Source organism: Ursus americanus, chromosome 20 (assembly GCF_024610735.1).
Source record: "Ursus americanus isolate L20-20 chromosome 20, mUrsAme1.1.p, whole genome shotgun sequence".
NCBI lineage: Eukaryota > Metazoa > Chordata > Mammalia > Carnivora > Ursidae > Ursus > Ursus americanus.
In genome coordinates, this window is record NC_142146.1 from 54,634,226 (window position 1) to 54,649,220 (window position 14,995).

Consider the following 14,995-nt stretch of genomic DNA (forward strand, 5'->3'; position numbering starts at 1 on the left):
TGGCACTCGTCCCGTGGAGAATGAGAGTCTGTCCCCCTTGCTTTTGAGTCTGGTTGGCCTCTGTGACTGCTGTGACTAGTAGAACTTAATAAAAGTGCTGTCATGCCATTCTCAGGTATAGCTTAAATGGATTGGCCACTTCCAGGTTCTTGTAATACTCTCTTTGGGAGCCCTAAGTCATGACCAAAGAAACTTGACAATCTTGAGGTTGGCATGCTAGGGAAACTAGGTGGTTGAAGAGCCCAGTTTTTCTCTATTTCTATCAAGGTACTGAACTTGCAGTGAAGCCTTTCCAGGCTAGCCCATGCACTAGCTGCGTGATCCTAAGTTGATGTCTCATGGAGCGGAAGAATCGCCTAGCTGATCCTGGCCCAAATTCCTGACCCATGAAATTGTGAGCTATGACCAAATGGTTATTTTCAGCCACTGAGTTTGAGGTAGCTTGTTGCACAACGGCAGATAGCTGGCATATGTCTGTGGGATTCATGAGGCTTGTCTGATCTAGTTTGGCCTCCACTGGGCTTACCTGGGCTCATCATGTGTCTGTGGATGAGTTGGGGCTGTTACCCAGATTGTGCTTGGCTAGGGCAGCTTACCTGAGGCGGCTCTGCTCCATGTGTCTCGCATCCTTCTCTGTGGCCAGCATGCTTGGCCGTGTACATCCTTCTCATGGCAATGACCAGAAAGTGCTAGAGACCAAGTGGACACATAAGGGCTCTTGAGACCTAGGCTTGGAAATAGTGCTCCGTCACTTCCACCTCATTCTTTTGGCCGAAGTCCCATCACAGCTGAACTCAAAAGTCAAGATTTTGGAGTATAGACGTCATCTCTTTTGTGGGAGATGATGCAAAATCCATGTATCAAAGAGTGTGAATATAGGGAGGAGTGGAAAATTGGAGAATATAATGCAGTCTACCGCATTTACTTCATTTTGGTTCAGAAAACATTTATGAGATACATATAATTTGCAACATTATGCTAGGCACTGGGAACACAGAAAAAGAGAGAGAGAGAGAGAGAGAGAGAGACCTAACTTCCTGCTCTTGAAATGCTTATAGCCCAGGTGATCTTCAGGATGAGAAGGCTTACTGTGTTTGTGTTTACAGGGACTTCAACCTCCTTTTAAATCTTTACTTCTAATCCCTCTGTTAAGATTTATACCTGCGTTAAACTTCAGACTTAGCATTTGAGTTATATTTTATTGTTTCAGTGACTTAAAATTTGGTCAGAAGCCCTTACTTGCTTAATTCACTGTGGAAGTTTTCTTTGGTTAGGTTTTTATGGTTTTGCATAAACATAAAAAATTCCAATTAAAAAGAAATTATATATATGCACCGTCAGCTTGCTCTCAACTCTTGCTTTGCTGTTTTTCAAAGGGCTTTATGTTTTCCTCATCTGATTCCTGGGGAGCTTCATCATAGTCTTAAGGTTATTATTATATTATATTATATTATATTATATTATATTATATTATATTATATTATATTATATTATATTATATTATATATATTATATAAAGGAGTATATTATCCTTTAACACCTATATTTAAATTGGGAAGCGTGAAGCCACAATGCAAGCAAAACATATATGAGGACAAGTCACGCTCCCAAATGGGGCAGTGAGCACCTTCCTTGTATTAGTTGCTCCGCTCCTTCTTGTCTGTCGCTCTTTGGTTTCTGGTTGGATGTGCCTTGTCTCTCTCTGTAACTTTGTTTGCTTCACGCTAAGACATTCTACTGTCAGAACCAGACTTCTCATCTCTCTTCATGTGTCCCAGTAAGTTCCTGTTTCTTCTCTGTGGGAAACCACTTTCTTCTCCTACTGAAGGAACTAGAGCTGAGCTCCATGAAGTGTTTGACTTACTCCTTCTGCAGCCTCAGTGATCACACATTAATCCCCAGGCAGCATGGCACAGTGGAAAGCGCACGGGCTGATTTTGGAGTCAAATGGGCCTAGATTTTAATCCTAGCTCTATTGCTTACTCACACTGTGATCTCGGGCAAGCTGCTTAACTTCTCTGTGCCTGAGTTTTTAAGTTTTTATTTAAATTCCACTTGGTTAACATACAGTGTAATATTAGTTTCAGGTGTACAATATAGAGATTCAACACTTCCATACATCACCCTGTGCTTATCACAACCAATGCCCTCCCTAATCCCCATCACCTATTTTACTCACCCCCCCCCACCTCCTCTCTCGTAACCAGCAGTTTTCTATAGTTAAGAATCTGTTTCTTGGTCTGTCTGTCTGTCTCTCTCTTTTTATCCCTTTGCTCATTTATTTTGTTTCTTAAATTCCACATATGAGTGAAATCATACAGAATTTGTCTTTCTCTGACGAGCTTATTTCACTTAGAATAATACTCTAGCTCCATCCATGTTGTTGCAAATGGCAAGATTTCATTCTTTTTTATGACTGAGTAATATTCCATTCTATTATCTATCTATCATCTATCATCTATCAATCTATCTATCTATCTATCTATCTATCTATCTATCTATCTATCATCATCATCTATCATCTATCATCTATCTATCTCATATCTTCTTTATCCATTCATCAGTTGATGGACACTTGGGCTATTTCCATAATATGGCTATTGTAGGTAATGCTGCTATAAACATTGGGGTACATGTATCCTTTTGAATTAGTATTTTTATATCCTTTGGGTAAGTACCTAGTAATACAGTTGCTGGGCCATAGGGTAGTTCTATTCTCAACTTTTTTGAGGAACCTCCATACTGTTCTCCACAGTGGCTGCTCCAGTTTGCATTCCCACCAACAGTGCAAGAGGGTTCCCTTTTCTCCACATCCTCACCAACACTTGTTGTTTCTTGTGTTGTTGATTTTAGCCATTCTGACAGGTGTGAGGTGATATCTCATTGTAGTTTTGATTTGCATTTCCCTGATGATGAGTGATGTTGAGCATTTTTGGTCTGTTGGCTGTCTGTATGTCTTCTTTGGAAAAATGTCTATTCATGTCTTCTGCCCATTTAAACTGAATTATTATTTTTTTGGGTGTTTGTATATTGTATATTTTGGATATTTTGGATACTAACCCTGTCAGATATGTCATTTGCAAATATCTTCTCCCATTCTGTAGGTTGCCTTTTAGTTTTGTTGATTGTTTCCTTCACCGTGCAGAAGGTTTTTATCTTGATGTAGTCCCAATAGTTTATTTTTGCTTTCATTTCCCTTGTCTCAAGGGTTTCTGAGGACAGAGACCATGGCTTAAATGTTTGATTTCTCAGTGCTTGTGACATTGTTAATATTCAGTAAATACTGGTTGAGTGAATGAATATGGTAGCAAAGACAACTTGAAGGAAAGTTAGCATTTTTGGATTTTATATGATTTTAGAAATGTAGCATCCTATCATTGTCCATTCTCATCTGTTCTGATTTATTCTGTCTCCTCTCTAGCTCTTCCATTGATCCTACGCTTGGATTTATTGTTCTTTAATCTCATCCCTAAAAATGCCATGTGATTTGTGGGAAAGGGTTGAGGCTTAGAAGTTAAACAGACCTGGATTTCAGTTCTGAATTCACAGCTTCCTGATTGTGTGATCTTGAGTGAGGCATTTAACCTCTTGGTCCCTGTGTCCTTATTTGTGAAGGCGATCAATGGTGTGTCTTCTATCTGGCAGAGCTGTTTTGAGAACTGATTGGATTGATGAATGCAAGGCACCCACTCATAGTAAGAGCTCTATAAATACTAGGTGTTATCACTGTCCTTATCTCCTTTCCCTTTACCCTGTACTCCTCCTTTTTCCAACCAGAAAACATGCATTTCTAACCTCGGCCATCTGTTAGCAGCCTCTGGACTGCTTTGAGTTGCTGGGTACCGCACCACTAAGAACTTCACAATTTCACTTCATTGGGAACTTTAGATCATATCACTCTGGTTCATAAAAGCCTTAGTAAGAATAGTCACTCTTTGCCCCATTAAAATAATACAAGGATAAATGTGACTTTTCAGAAAAACTCCTCAAATTATAAAGCAAAGAATTGGAGAGTTAAATGACATGTGAAGAATCTAAGGACATAGCGTATATTCAAGTTTATGATTTTTTTTATTCTCTCTCTCTCTCCATTTATTACAATAGATTCTAAAAAATTGCTCTCACAACAGGACCATTAGCCCTAGTAGATTTAAGGACTCTTTCACCAGTATTTTTTCTTGAAATAATTGAGTTTGCTGGAATAAACTACTCGGCTCAATATTTTTCATCTCCCTCTAATACAAATGTATTTGATTCCTATAAATCTGAGTGAGGCCAGTCAGGAAATTATACATATTTGTTTTCCACAGGGTGTATAAGCTATTAAGTCATGTTGCATTTATTATAGATCATGTTTACTAGTTGGCAAGATAATTTGAATGATTGAGAACAATATTTTAGAACATGTAACACTAGGAAAACAACTAGAAAGGAGAATTGAAGCAAAATGTTCCTTAAAATAAATAAAATATCCTGTTGTGATTCAAGCATATATTTGCATTAAAATACATTAAAATATCACTCAATATTATGCATACTGCTTATTCTTATGGTTCATATATGAATCTATATTTCCTTCTTATATGTCTGTATCACTTACTAAGTACATTGGGATCTCATGTAATAGGTGTATATATTCCCATTATATCTTTCTTCCAGCCTCAAATATGTGGATGTTTTCTTGGCTTTGTGCCATTATAATTATTTTGGCAATCGCTGATATGGACACAGTAGCAAAGACCACACCACGTACCAAATTTACGAAGAAATCTGAGGGAAAAGAGGTGCTGAAGGGTCTCAAGCCATCCAGTGGCCCGGCTCCAGAAGAAGAGGACATTCCTTTCACGGAAGCAGTTGACATGGCAGAACCGGCCCCCAGCCCCCCAGCCCTAGAGTCTGCCTTCGTCACTGCCGCTCTCTTCCCCTTGGAAAACTTCACTCTTGACACGGCCGATTTCTTTTTGAACTGCTGTGATTGTTGTTCATTTGTACCAGGGCCAAAAGGAGAACGTGGAGAGACTGGAAAGCCAGGTACTTGAAAATACCCAAAGCCATATTTGTTACCTGGATCTCCTTGGAGTAGAGAGCTGCACTGGGGGCAGAATTGGCTGGAGGGTTTCTATGTGGTCCTGCAAATGGCGACAGGCCTAGGTGTAACATGGTGATGAATGCAAATGGGGGCTGTGTTGCCCGTTATTCACATGTACTGCTATTAATAAAAATAAACATAGTGATTACGATTAAACATTCAGTTCCTCAGTCATAGTAGCCACATTTCAAATACTCACTAGCGACATGTGGCCAATGACTGCTGTATTGGGCTATACAGATACAAGTATTTCCATCGCTGCAGAAAGTTCTATTGGACAGTGCTGGTTAGAGCAGAAACTGGGCTACCGGTCTCAGCACTGGCACATGATTCTTCACCCATTTCCTACCAGTACAGTCATTTCATTAATGGCTGCTATAAAAAGAGTAAATGAAAATCCTGCTGTCTAGGTAGAGTGTGCTGATGGGTTTCTGGAGTGCTTTTTGTAGTTTGGATTAGAAATGTCACGTCTGTGAGGTGGACCGTAAGGGGCAGGATTCAGTTTGCTCTTCATTGAAATTCCAAGGCAACACTGTACCCTTGCCCCACAATTTTCTCTATTGAAGATCATGGTTACATATTTCAAAATTCCGGACACCTTTAATGTATTCATGATGCATATGCTGGGTTTTACTGTAATACATTCTAGCTTTTACATGCCATGTAGCCGAGAACTCAGGTAAAATTGACATCAGAATGTCAATTTCAAATTTGCTATCCCCTGGGGAAATATGTAGATATATTTGTTGTGTCTTGCCTGAAGAGCTTAAAGTTATAAAATCAGAAATTGTGCATCCTCATTAAGCTTTTCATTCATTTCATCTTATAATAGGAAACTTTTGGGAAATGTGATTAATATTCATGCAGAGCTGGAATTAAAGGGTACAATTGCTGGGCAGTGGTCAGGGCACGGAGATTTCTGGGTTGCTGAAACATTATTGGAAATGCAATGATACTGAGAAAATTACATTTACCAGAATTTCTCTTAGTATCATCTCTGGCTGGTGAGCTGCTTGGGGGGTGAACACCCCTAAGGGCACGTTCAAGTAAACACAGCTGGTGCTAAACTGTCTTCTAAGGCCGTGGTCTGCCACATCCGAGCTTTTGTTTTACCCAGCGGTGGATTAGCTGGGCTGTTCTCAGAGCTCAGTCTCTCCTTTAAACACACAGGACAAATATTTTGGAGATATGCCAAATTCTTTGCCTGCCTGGGGTGCTCATATATTTTAGTCTGACTGGTTCTGCACAGAGCGTAGTGTTTAAGAGCTCAGAATGTCTTGTCTCTCACGGTCCTACCTTGGGGAAGCTTCATTACCTATGTTTCAGGTTTCAAAGTAGAAAATGGGATAAGAATAACACCAACTTCATGGGGTCATCAAGAGACAGAATGAGGTAATATATATATAAAGGCTCAGTGCGCTGCCTGGGTAGGATAAATGCTCAATAACTGTGTTTCTTTTTCCAGCTAGCTGTAGTAGGAGTCTTTTTCTATCTCCGAAAATACTCAGCCCAATAGGGTCTTGTTTCTGAGATTCAGAGACATTTGTTCTAGCTTTTCCAGTGTTTCAAAAATACTGTTTTGTTAAAAAAGTTAGAGATCTAGCGTAAGAGGGACATCAATCAAACTTGAAAATTAAAATGAACTTACTCAAACACAATGATTTTAATTTTTCTTCATTATCATTCAGTTCTTGGCCACATGAACACACACGCGCACACACACAGACACACACACACATTGCATACATGACATTTACATTATCCACTGGAATGTAGATACTAAATGTAGACTTTAAAAGTCACAAGCCTAATTTTATAGTTTCTGGATGAAATATCTTAAAGTGTACGGATACAGCTAATAGCTAGCAAAGGTCAGGTTCCATGTGAAGTTTTATCTCCAGCTTCTCTCGTTTAGTTCAGTTATAATTATAGTTACCTACTATGTGCCAAGAACCGTTAAGCACTTTTTACCGTTTCTAATCTTTATACAAACTGTTAACAATATTATTACATCTCAGTGGATGATTTAATCACGTTTCCAAGGTGTTTGGGTAATTCTAGAGGTTATACTGCCTCTAATTGCAGAATGTGGAGTCAGATTTGGCTTGTGCAGCATGAAGCCCCTGCTCTTCCCATTACGTCCAGCCTTCCAGTATTCATACCAATATCACCCACATGTATGTGTCACCTAGAGGGATGGGGGAGCCTTGCTGCCTCTCGTGCCCTCCCGTGAGGTTTCCGTGTGCTCCCTGTGCCAACCTGGGTGCTGCCCTTTATCATTTCCCTCAATAGTATAACCACGCTGGGCATTTGGGGCTCACGAGGAAGGGAGACGTTGCACAGTGGACTGCGACCGGCCATCTTGCTTGCTTCTGCCCTCACTGCCCATTCCTTCTCCACTCCTTTCCTCTCTGCTCTCCTTTCTTTTCCAGACAGAACTTAATCACCACCTTTGGTTATTTGAGTTTGCCTTCAGCTTTAACTCCATCACAAGCACTTTCTTCCAAACAGATGTAGTGTTTTTTCAAAGAAAAGCTCTGTTGAATATAATGTTCTCCGTTCCATTGGCCTTATTTACAAAAATTAAGATGAAGTTAAGATGAAATAGTACAATTTCATTGAGTTCGCTTATCTCTATGGTTAACTTCCAATGAGCCTGGCCACAAATTATTCCAATCAGGGGTTGTGGAAGAATTCCTATGGCTCAAACAGGGCTGGGCGTGCAGGAAGGGTAATTATCCTAGGTTCAGGGTCCCTGTGTGGCCCAGCTAAGCAGAAGGGACCTGCACTGCCTGGATGAGACAGGACACCGATGACATCTGAGCCCTGTACCATCTGACCTTCGCCTGCCGCTCAGCCTCCTTCATCCGATCATTAGCTCCACCTACTCTGCTCTTCTTTCAGTTTCTTGAAAACACCATGGTATTTTCCACACTTGCTTTTCCTGAAATATTCATTTATAGTTTTATTTTTCTTCTTTCTTTCTTTCTTTCTTTCTTTCTTTCTTTCTTTCTTTCTTTCTTTCTCTCTCTCTCTCTTCTTCTTCTTCTTCTTCTTCTTCTTCTTCTTCTTCTTCTTCTTCTTCTTCTTCTTCTTCTTCTTCTTCTTCTTCTTCCTCAGAAAATCCTAATTTGTCCATTGGATCTTAGCTTCATGCCATTTTCCCAGGGATGTCTCCTCTGATCCCATAAACAAGGTTCTCTTACCACAATCTATAATAGGACCTTCCTATTTTCCTCCATATTGCTAACTACAATGTGGTAACTTCTACTTATTTGTGTGGTTATTGTTTCCTATTTATCTTTCATGGGCTCTCAGCTCCATGAGGGAAAGGACGGCTGGGATGTTGACGGCTGATGCTGAGCACCCAGCAGGGTGTGGGTGTACAGGGCCCTCCGTGATCATTCCCGAAGAATTGCAGAAGTGAGGGGATGGGAAAACCCAAAGTGCTAGGTGTTGTGGTTTTACTTACAGTTTGAAAGTGTGGTCCTCGTGAGGTGAAGAGCCAGGTAGTCATTTTGTTCTTGTTCGATATTGCACTCTTCCCTGAATCATTTGATTGCTGCCACGAGTCCAGTGACAAACGCTAATGGGCTCAATTTATCTATTCAGGTAGTACAAAATTACAAATCAGACAAAAACATTGTCCTGAGAATTATGTAGTAGTTTATTCTTACCCAGATTTTATTATTCGGACACTAACAGTCATTGGTCTCAATAAAATGATTTCTTAAAAAAAATTTTTTTTCAGAACTAATGCATTTCAAAAGAGAATTTTTTTTTTATCCTAATGGTTTTTAAATCTCATTTCCAGGTCTTAAGGGAGAGGCTGGTGATATGGGGATCCCAGGGCCACCAGGAGTTGTTGGACCCCAAGGGCCAAAAGGTCAGAAAGGAGAGAAGGGTAGGTAATTATACTGATTTCACATCAAAACTCAAGACATGTTCTGCACCATTTTTCAAGAGAGAAACTTGCTAAGTAAATACCACATTCTTGCAGGAGGAACAATTTTTTAAAAAGATTTTTTATTTATTTGAGAGAGAAGGAGCATGAGCAGAGGGGAGGGGCAGAGGGATAGGGAGAAGCAGACTCCCTGCTGAGCAGGGAGCCTGACGTGGGGCTCCATCCCAGGACCCTGGGATCATGACCTGAGCCGAAGGCAAACGTTTAACTGACTGAGCCACCCAGGCATCCCTTAGGTGGAAGCATTTTTAAAAATGCAGAAACTTGATAAAGCATTTTGTAAGTTGTATTTGATATAAAAATGTTAACTTTATAAATAGCCCATTGAAAAATTTTACACTTTCCTGGTAACATTTCTCTCTCTCTCTCTCTCCATCTCGTTCCCCCTGCACACGCAGAGGCTCTCACACCTTTTCTATCTCTCATTGGCCACACAGCTGACCTAGGGACTGGGAGCCACAAGGCATAGTCTCTGGGGGGAGTGTGCTTTCTGGTATACTACTGAGTGAGCTCTTCCTTATGAGACAAATTAATTTTGTGTTAGATAGAACTAACTAGAGCAGGCAATCTATTGAATATTCTGTTTAGGCGGGTAGCATCTCTGTTAAGGAGAGTAGGACATGGCCTTTGGCTCGCGCAAAGCTGGGCAATGCCTATGGTGGGAAGAGCACTGCATTAAAATGAAAGAAATTGAGCTTGTAACAATGACCTTGGACCAGTCATTTTACCTTATCTGGAAACCAAAGGGAATAGACTAGATAACTTATTTATACCGTATTTACTATCAAAGAAGATTTGTGGTTATGCGTGCTTTCATAGATCTTTTCCAGCTCAGAAATTCTGTAATTCCGCAGAAGTATCAGCCAGGAGGGTGTCCTGCCCTGGGAAATCCCTGGTTCTCGAAGTGCTTCAAGACATTGAGGGAGGGTTACAGCTTCACTGGGACATTTAGAAATTCCTCGGTGAATACTGCCAGCCTGTAGAAATACCATCTATCCATCAAGTTAAATGTTTTAGCCTCAGTGTCACATGTCAAAAGACCTAATATCATCTATACATCACCTTCCACATGGCTCAGGAACTGTCTAACTCGTTTCTGGTAGAACATTCAGGGAAGTAATTACTCAAAAAAGATGCTAAGGTGAGAGAGTTCTTTCACACTTGTCAGCTATGCGGTTTTCATTCTCGGAAACATTTAATTCTTCTGTGCCTGAATTATGTTAGCAGAAAACCCTGTGAAAGAAAGAAGAGTGATGAACCTCCCCAGTGATTCATACATTTTGGAAGCTAGACTTCTGGAAGTAGGAGAAAAAACAGGGAAGTATCTTAAGATAAGGTTCTTAAGAATATGCTTTGATGAAGGATCAAAAGTAGAAACTCACTCAGCCGGTCTCTATAAAGTGGCAACTTCCCCTTCCTTTTACTTCCAGACTTAGCTCGGCCTCTTGGTTAAGATTGAAAGTTAGAAAAATCAATGAGTTGAATGACTGCAATTCTGGTTAACCACACCCTGGTTAAGTATATCCAGTGTAAGCAGTTAAATGCCTTGAATGCACTTGAGAACCAGAAAACGGTGCAGTGATGGTTGGCATAGGAGTAGTGACAACGATGGGGAACAGAATTGGTCCCTTACTTCCATTCAGAGTTGGGTTCTGTCCAAAGGGATCCAGACATTTTCCTGATGGCCCACGGGTTAATTTCCAAATTGTAAATATTATGTGGAATGGTAATGGGAGGGGTTAGCTGCTTAGAAAACTGCTGAGCAGCTTATGGTGAAATTTCTCCAGTTGGTCTTATGAATTCTGGGGGCGTCTCTTCTCATGACTTGTAGTTTGAGTTAGGATTTCTTTTTCCCTAGCAGAAATAAAACAAAAAAAGTTAGTTATATCATAAATAACATGGTTGGCAAATCGATGCTAACCAATGTTATATGCAGTCATGTTTGACTCTGCAAATTTGTAAACTTTCATACCTGTTTTTTCTGTGATAAAAATATCTGCTTGGGATGCCTGGGTGGCTCAGTTGGTTGTCTGCCATCTGCTCGGGTCACGATCCCAGGGTCCTGGCACTGAGTCCTGCATCAGGCTCCTTGCTCAGCGGGGAGGCTGCTTCTCCCTCTGCCTGCCGCTCCCCCTGCTTGTGCTCTCTCTGTCTCTCTCTCTCTGACAAAGAAATAAATAAAATCTTAAAAAGGATCTGTTCCACCTTAGAGATGCTATAAAGTTTTGTAAGTGAAAAATATTCCAATTAATATCACGTGCCCTGTTACGTGAGCCTCCCTGTTATACAAGAGGCTGTATTAATATCAAATAAGAATTAATTTTGAATTTAAAAGCCTGGATTGAATTTTAAAAAATCATGTTAAGAGCTTAAAACATTACCTGGTACAAAGGAAATGCTCAATAAGAGTTAGCTATTATTATTACTATTATTCTTTATAATTAAAATACACTTGGTTGGTCCTACTGTAACAGGATAGGCCTTCTGGCAGGCCCAATATGAAAATCCGCTTTGTGTTACTATGGCAAATATCTAAAAACCTGCATCTTTAGATTTCTTTTCAAACGTGAATTCTCACAGTTCTATGATTTGTCCAAAGTGGATGAAAAATTTTCCAAACAAAATGAAAATTGGTTTCTTGTTGATGGTCTGTGTCAAGGACTTTATATTTACTTTCCTGGAAGGGCTTCGATATGATTAGTTTTAGCTCCTGCAGCATGTTGTGCTCTATATTTAAACTTATACGGTGGTGACAGTCTTTTTTTAGGCACTGTGAGGAATGTAAAGAAGGGGACATTTTCAGAGTCATTCAGAATTCGTAAGAGGAAAAACACAAATACACACACAAGGCAAAATGTCATGAATTTAACAGAGATTTGAAGAGCTATGGGAATGTGTGTGTCGGGGGGTGGAAAAGCTGAGTTCTGTTTGAAGAGATTGGCACTATCCTCATTTAAATGGCTTATCATCAATTAGAACAAAGTGTTTCTAATGATGCTCAATTTATTATTTTTCCGTGTTGTTTTACTTTTATGCGTTTTGGTAAGGGAAGCATTGGAATGTGACGTGGGTGGGGAATGGATCTTAGTTACATCATAGCTACTATGGTTGGAAGAAAGGTAATCTTGGTCTCATTTCAGGACTAAAGGGAGAACGTGGGGACCAAGGAACGAGTGGAGTCCCAGGGTACCCAGGAAAACCTGGAGAACCAGGTAGAGTGTAGACAGTCTGTTGTGTGCAGTCACGCACACAGCATAGCTCCTAATTTTCTTCCTGCTTGTGCTTAAAGTCGTCTGGGAGGTAAGATGGAATATGAATTGCTATTATTCTAATAATCCAGTGATTGCTGGAGTGTAACAAGTACTGGTCTGGTAGTTTGGAGACTAGATACAAGCATGTGAACTCGTGTCCTCAGTCTGGCTTTCCTTGGGGAAAAAAGATCCCTGAATCTTTCTAGGTTTCCATTTCTTTGCCCGTAAGATTTTGGGTTTGGATGGATGTAATGGAGATTTAGAATACTTCGGCGGGGCCAAAATGCAAAATGTAATGGACTATGATGGGGCACTAAAATAGAACCAGCTTCATGAGATGTAAACGTAAGCTCTGGCTTCTTGGTGGCAGTAACTCTCCCCGTGTGCGAGAGCAGCGCGATCTGAATGGCGCAGCCGTGGCTGGGGCAGGAGCCAGGTCTGCAGTCCCAGTCCCGAGGCTTCGTTTCTGTTCCGTGAGCTCGGTGATGATAGCGTTCTGTTCGTAGTCTATGTGATCCTTAAACATCATTTAATTTTCTGTTTCAGGTGGCCTTGGTCCAAAGGGGGATAGAGGAAACATCGGACTGGAGGGAGTGAAAGGACAAAAAGGCTCCAAGGGGGACACGTGTGCAAATGGTACCCAAGGAGATAAGGGAGACCGGGGGGCTGTGGGCTCACCAGGCTTGAACGGAGAGCCTGGGGCCAAGGGGGAGAAGGGTGAGATGGGGGAGAAAGGCTACTGCGGAGAGTCTGGGGAGAGGGGAGGAAAAGGAGAAAAAGGCGAGGAGGGTCTGAAAGGAGAAAAAGGTAGCAAAGGAGATATGGGAACGGAAGGCAAAGGCGGCCCAGATGGCCTGCCCGGGGCCCCAGGGGACCCAGGGGTCAAAGGAGAAAAGGGAGAGTTAGGGCCCCCTGGTCTTGTGGGACCACCGGGGCCAAAAGGGGAGCTTGGGAGCAAAGGGGTCCGAGGATCTATTGGCAAGAAGGGCTCTCGGGGCCTCAAAGGCTCCAAGGGGGAGGTGGCCAGAGTTGTGCAGTCAGCTTTCAGCGCTGCTTTATCGAAACCTTTCCCTCCTCCCAACATCCCTATCAAATTTGACAAGATTCTCTATAATGACCAAGGAAATTACAGCCCTGTCACTGGCAAATTTAACTGTAGTATTCCTGGGGCATATGTTTTTTCCTACCATGTCACTGTGAGGAGCCGACCGGCTCACATCAGCCTGGTGGCCCGGAAGAGGAAGCGGTTCAAGTCCAGAGAAACGCTCTATGGTCATGAGATAGACCAGGCCTCTCTCCTCATCATCCTGAAATTAAGTGCAGGGGACCAAGTCTGGTTGGAAGTTTCAAAAGATTGGAATGGGGTATATGTCAGCCCTGAGGATGACAGCATTTTTACTGGGTTCCTTTTGTACCCAGAGGAAAATTCTGGAATGTCACCATAAACTTGTGTCTCAAACACTGTAGTTTGGGTTCAGTGGAATAAGTCAGGCAACATAAGGTAGCACGATTAAAAAGAATAGCTTTCATTATTTTTTTTCATGATTATAAAAATAATGCAGAAAAAGTAAGAAAAAATTATATCACCTAGAGTCAATTACTATGCCTATTTTATGACATCACTTTTTCTTAAAAATTAAAAAAAAATTTTTTTAGTGAACAAGAGAGGAGAATGGGGAAGGGGCAGAGGGAGAGGGAGAGAATCTTAAGCAGGCTCCACACTCAGTCTGGAGCCCTAGGTGGGGCTTGATCTCATGACCCTGAGATCGTGACCTGAGTGGAAATCAAGAGTTGGATGCTTAACCAACTGACCCACCTGGGTGCCCCCTAAGACATCACCTTTTCAAAAGAATATATTTTTATGTATTGAAAGTACATATCTATGAACTTTGTAGCTAGTTTTTTCTCATTTAGCATTATAATGGCATTTCTCATGCCATTTAGATAATGTCTGTATACAAAATAGATTGACATCTGTAATTAATAAATATATTCTTTCTAAATATCTTCTATATCTCCTATCAATGTGTGCCACTCTTTTCTGTGTGAGTGTAAGGCTGACAATTGACACGTGATGGGCGGGTATCTCTCCAAAGTTTAGAAACTGTTAGAATTGCCTTCCAAAAAAATGAAGCTATTCCCATGTTAGTTTAATTCAGGGAGAATACACAGAAAGAATGCTAAAGAGTAGCTAAACTATCTTTAAAATGAGTCAGTATAAAGGTTTGCCCATAAAAAAATGTATATTAGATGGACTTGTAAGTTGGGTAAAAGATAAAAAGAAAGTTCATAAAGATATTCCTCAGTCATAGCAAAGATCCAGCCATTCATCAAATTATTGTACTCCGAAAAACTAAATGTCCCCCAAAGATACAAGAGTAAAATTAAATCACTATTGCTCTAAAATTTCAGCCTTCCTTTCTTCATGGAAGGACATTTAATTTGGATAAATTGTCTGGCTTCATTATCATCATGTCTATAATAATTAATTCTGGTTATTCAGGGAACAGGTGAGTATTTGGGAATTCACTTGCAATATGAATATTTAATAATTGTGAATATATAATAATTTAGCGGCCTCGTTTTTAAAAGAAACTAATTTATCGACTCCAAATTGAATTTGGTTCAATGAAGGCATATAGTTACATAGATTTGCAAAATTTAGTGAGTTAAATCGGGAAGTGGATGATG

The 14,995-nt window shown here is 40.6% G+C and overlaps 1 protein-coding gene across 1 annotated transcript in view; it reads left to right on the forward strand.

Moving 5' to 3' along the window:
- OTOL1 (otolin 1) overlaps positions 1 to 14,290 on the forward strand; it is a 196,013-nt gene extending 181,723 nt beyond the window's left edge. Inside the window, exons 13-16 of the mRNA XM_087870325.1 lie at positions 4,660 to 5,031; positions 8,904 to 8,993; positions 12,194 to 12,265; positions 12,851 to 14,290. Of these exons, the coding sequence (XP_087726451.1) occupies positions 4,660 to 5,031; positions 8,904 to 8,993; positions 12,194 to 12,265; positions 12,851 to 13,749 (1,433 nt within the window). The 3' untranslated portion in view covers positions 13,750 to 14,290. The remainder of the gene's footprint in view (positions 1 to 4,659; positions 5,032 to 8,903; positions 8,994 to 12,193; positions 12,266 to 12,850) is intronic.
- Positions 14,291 to 14,995: the final 705 nt, after the last annotated feature.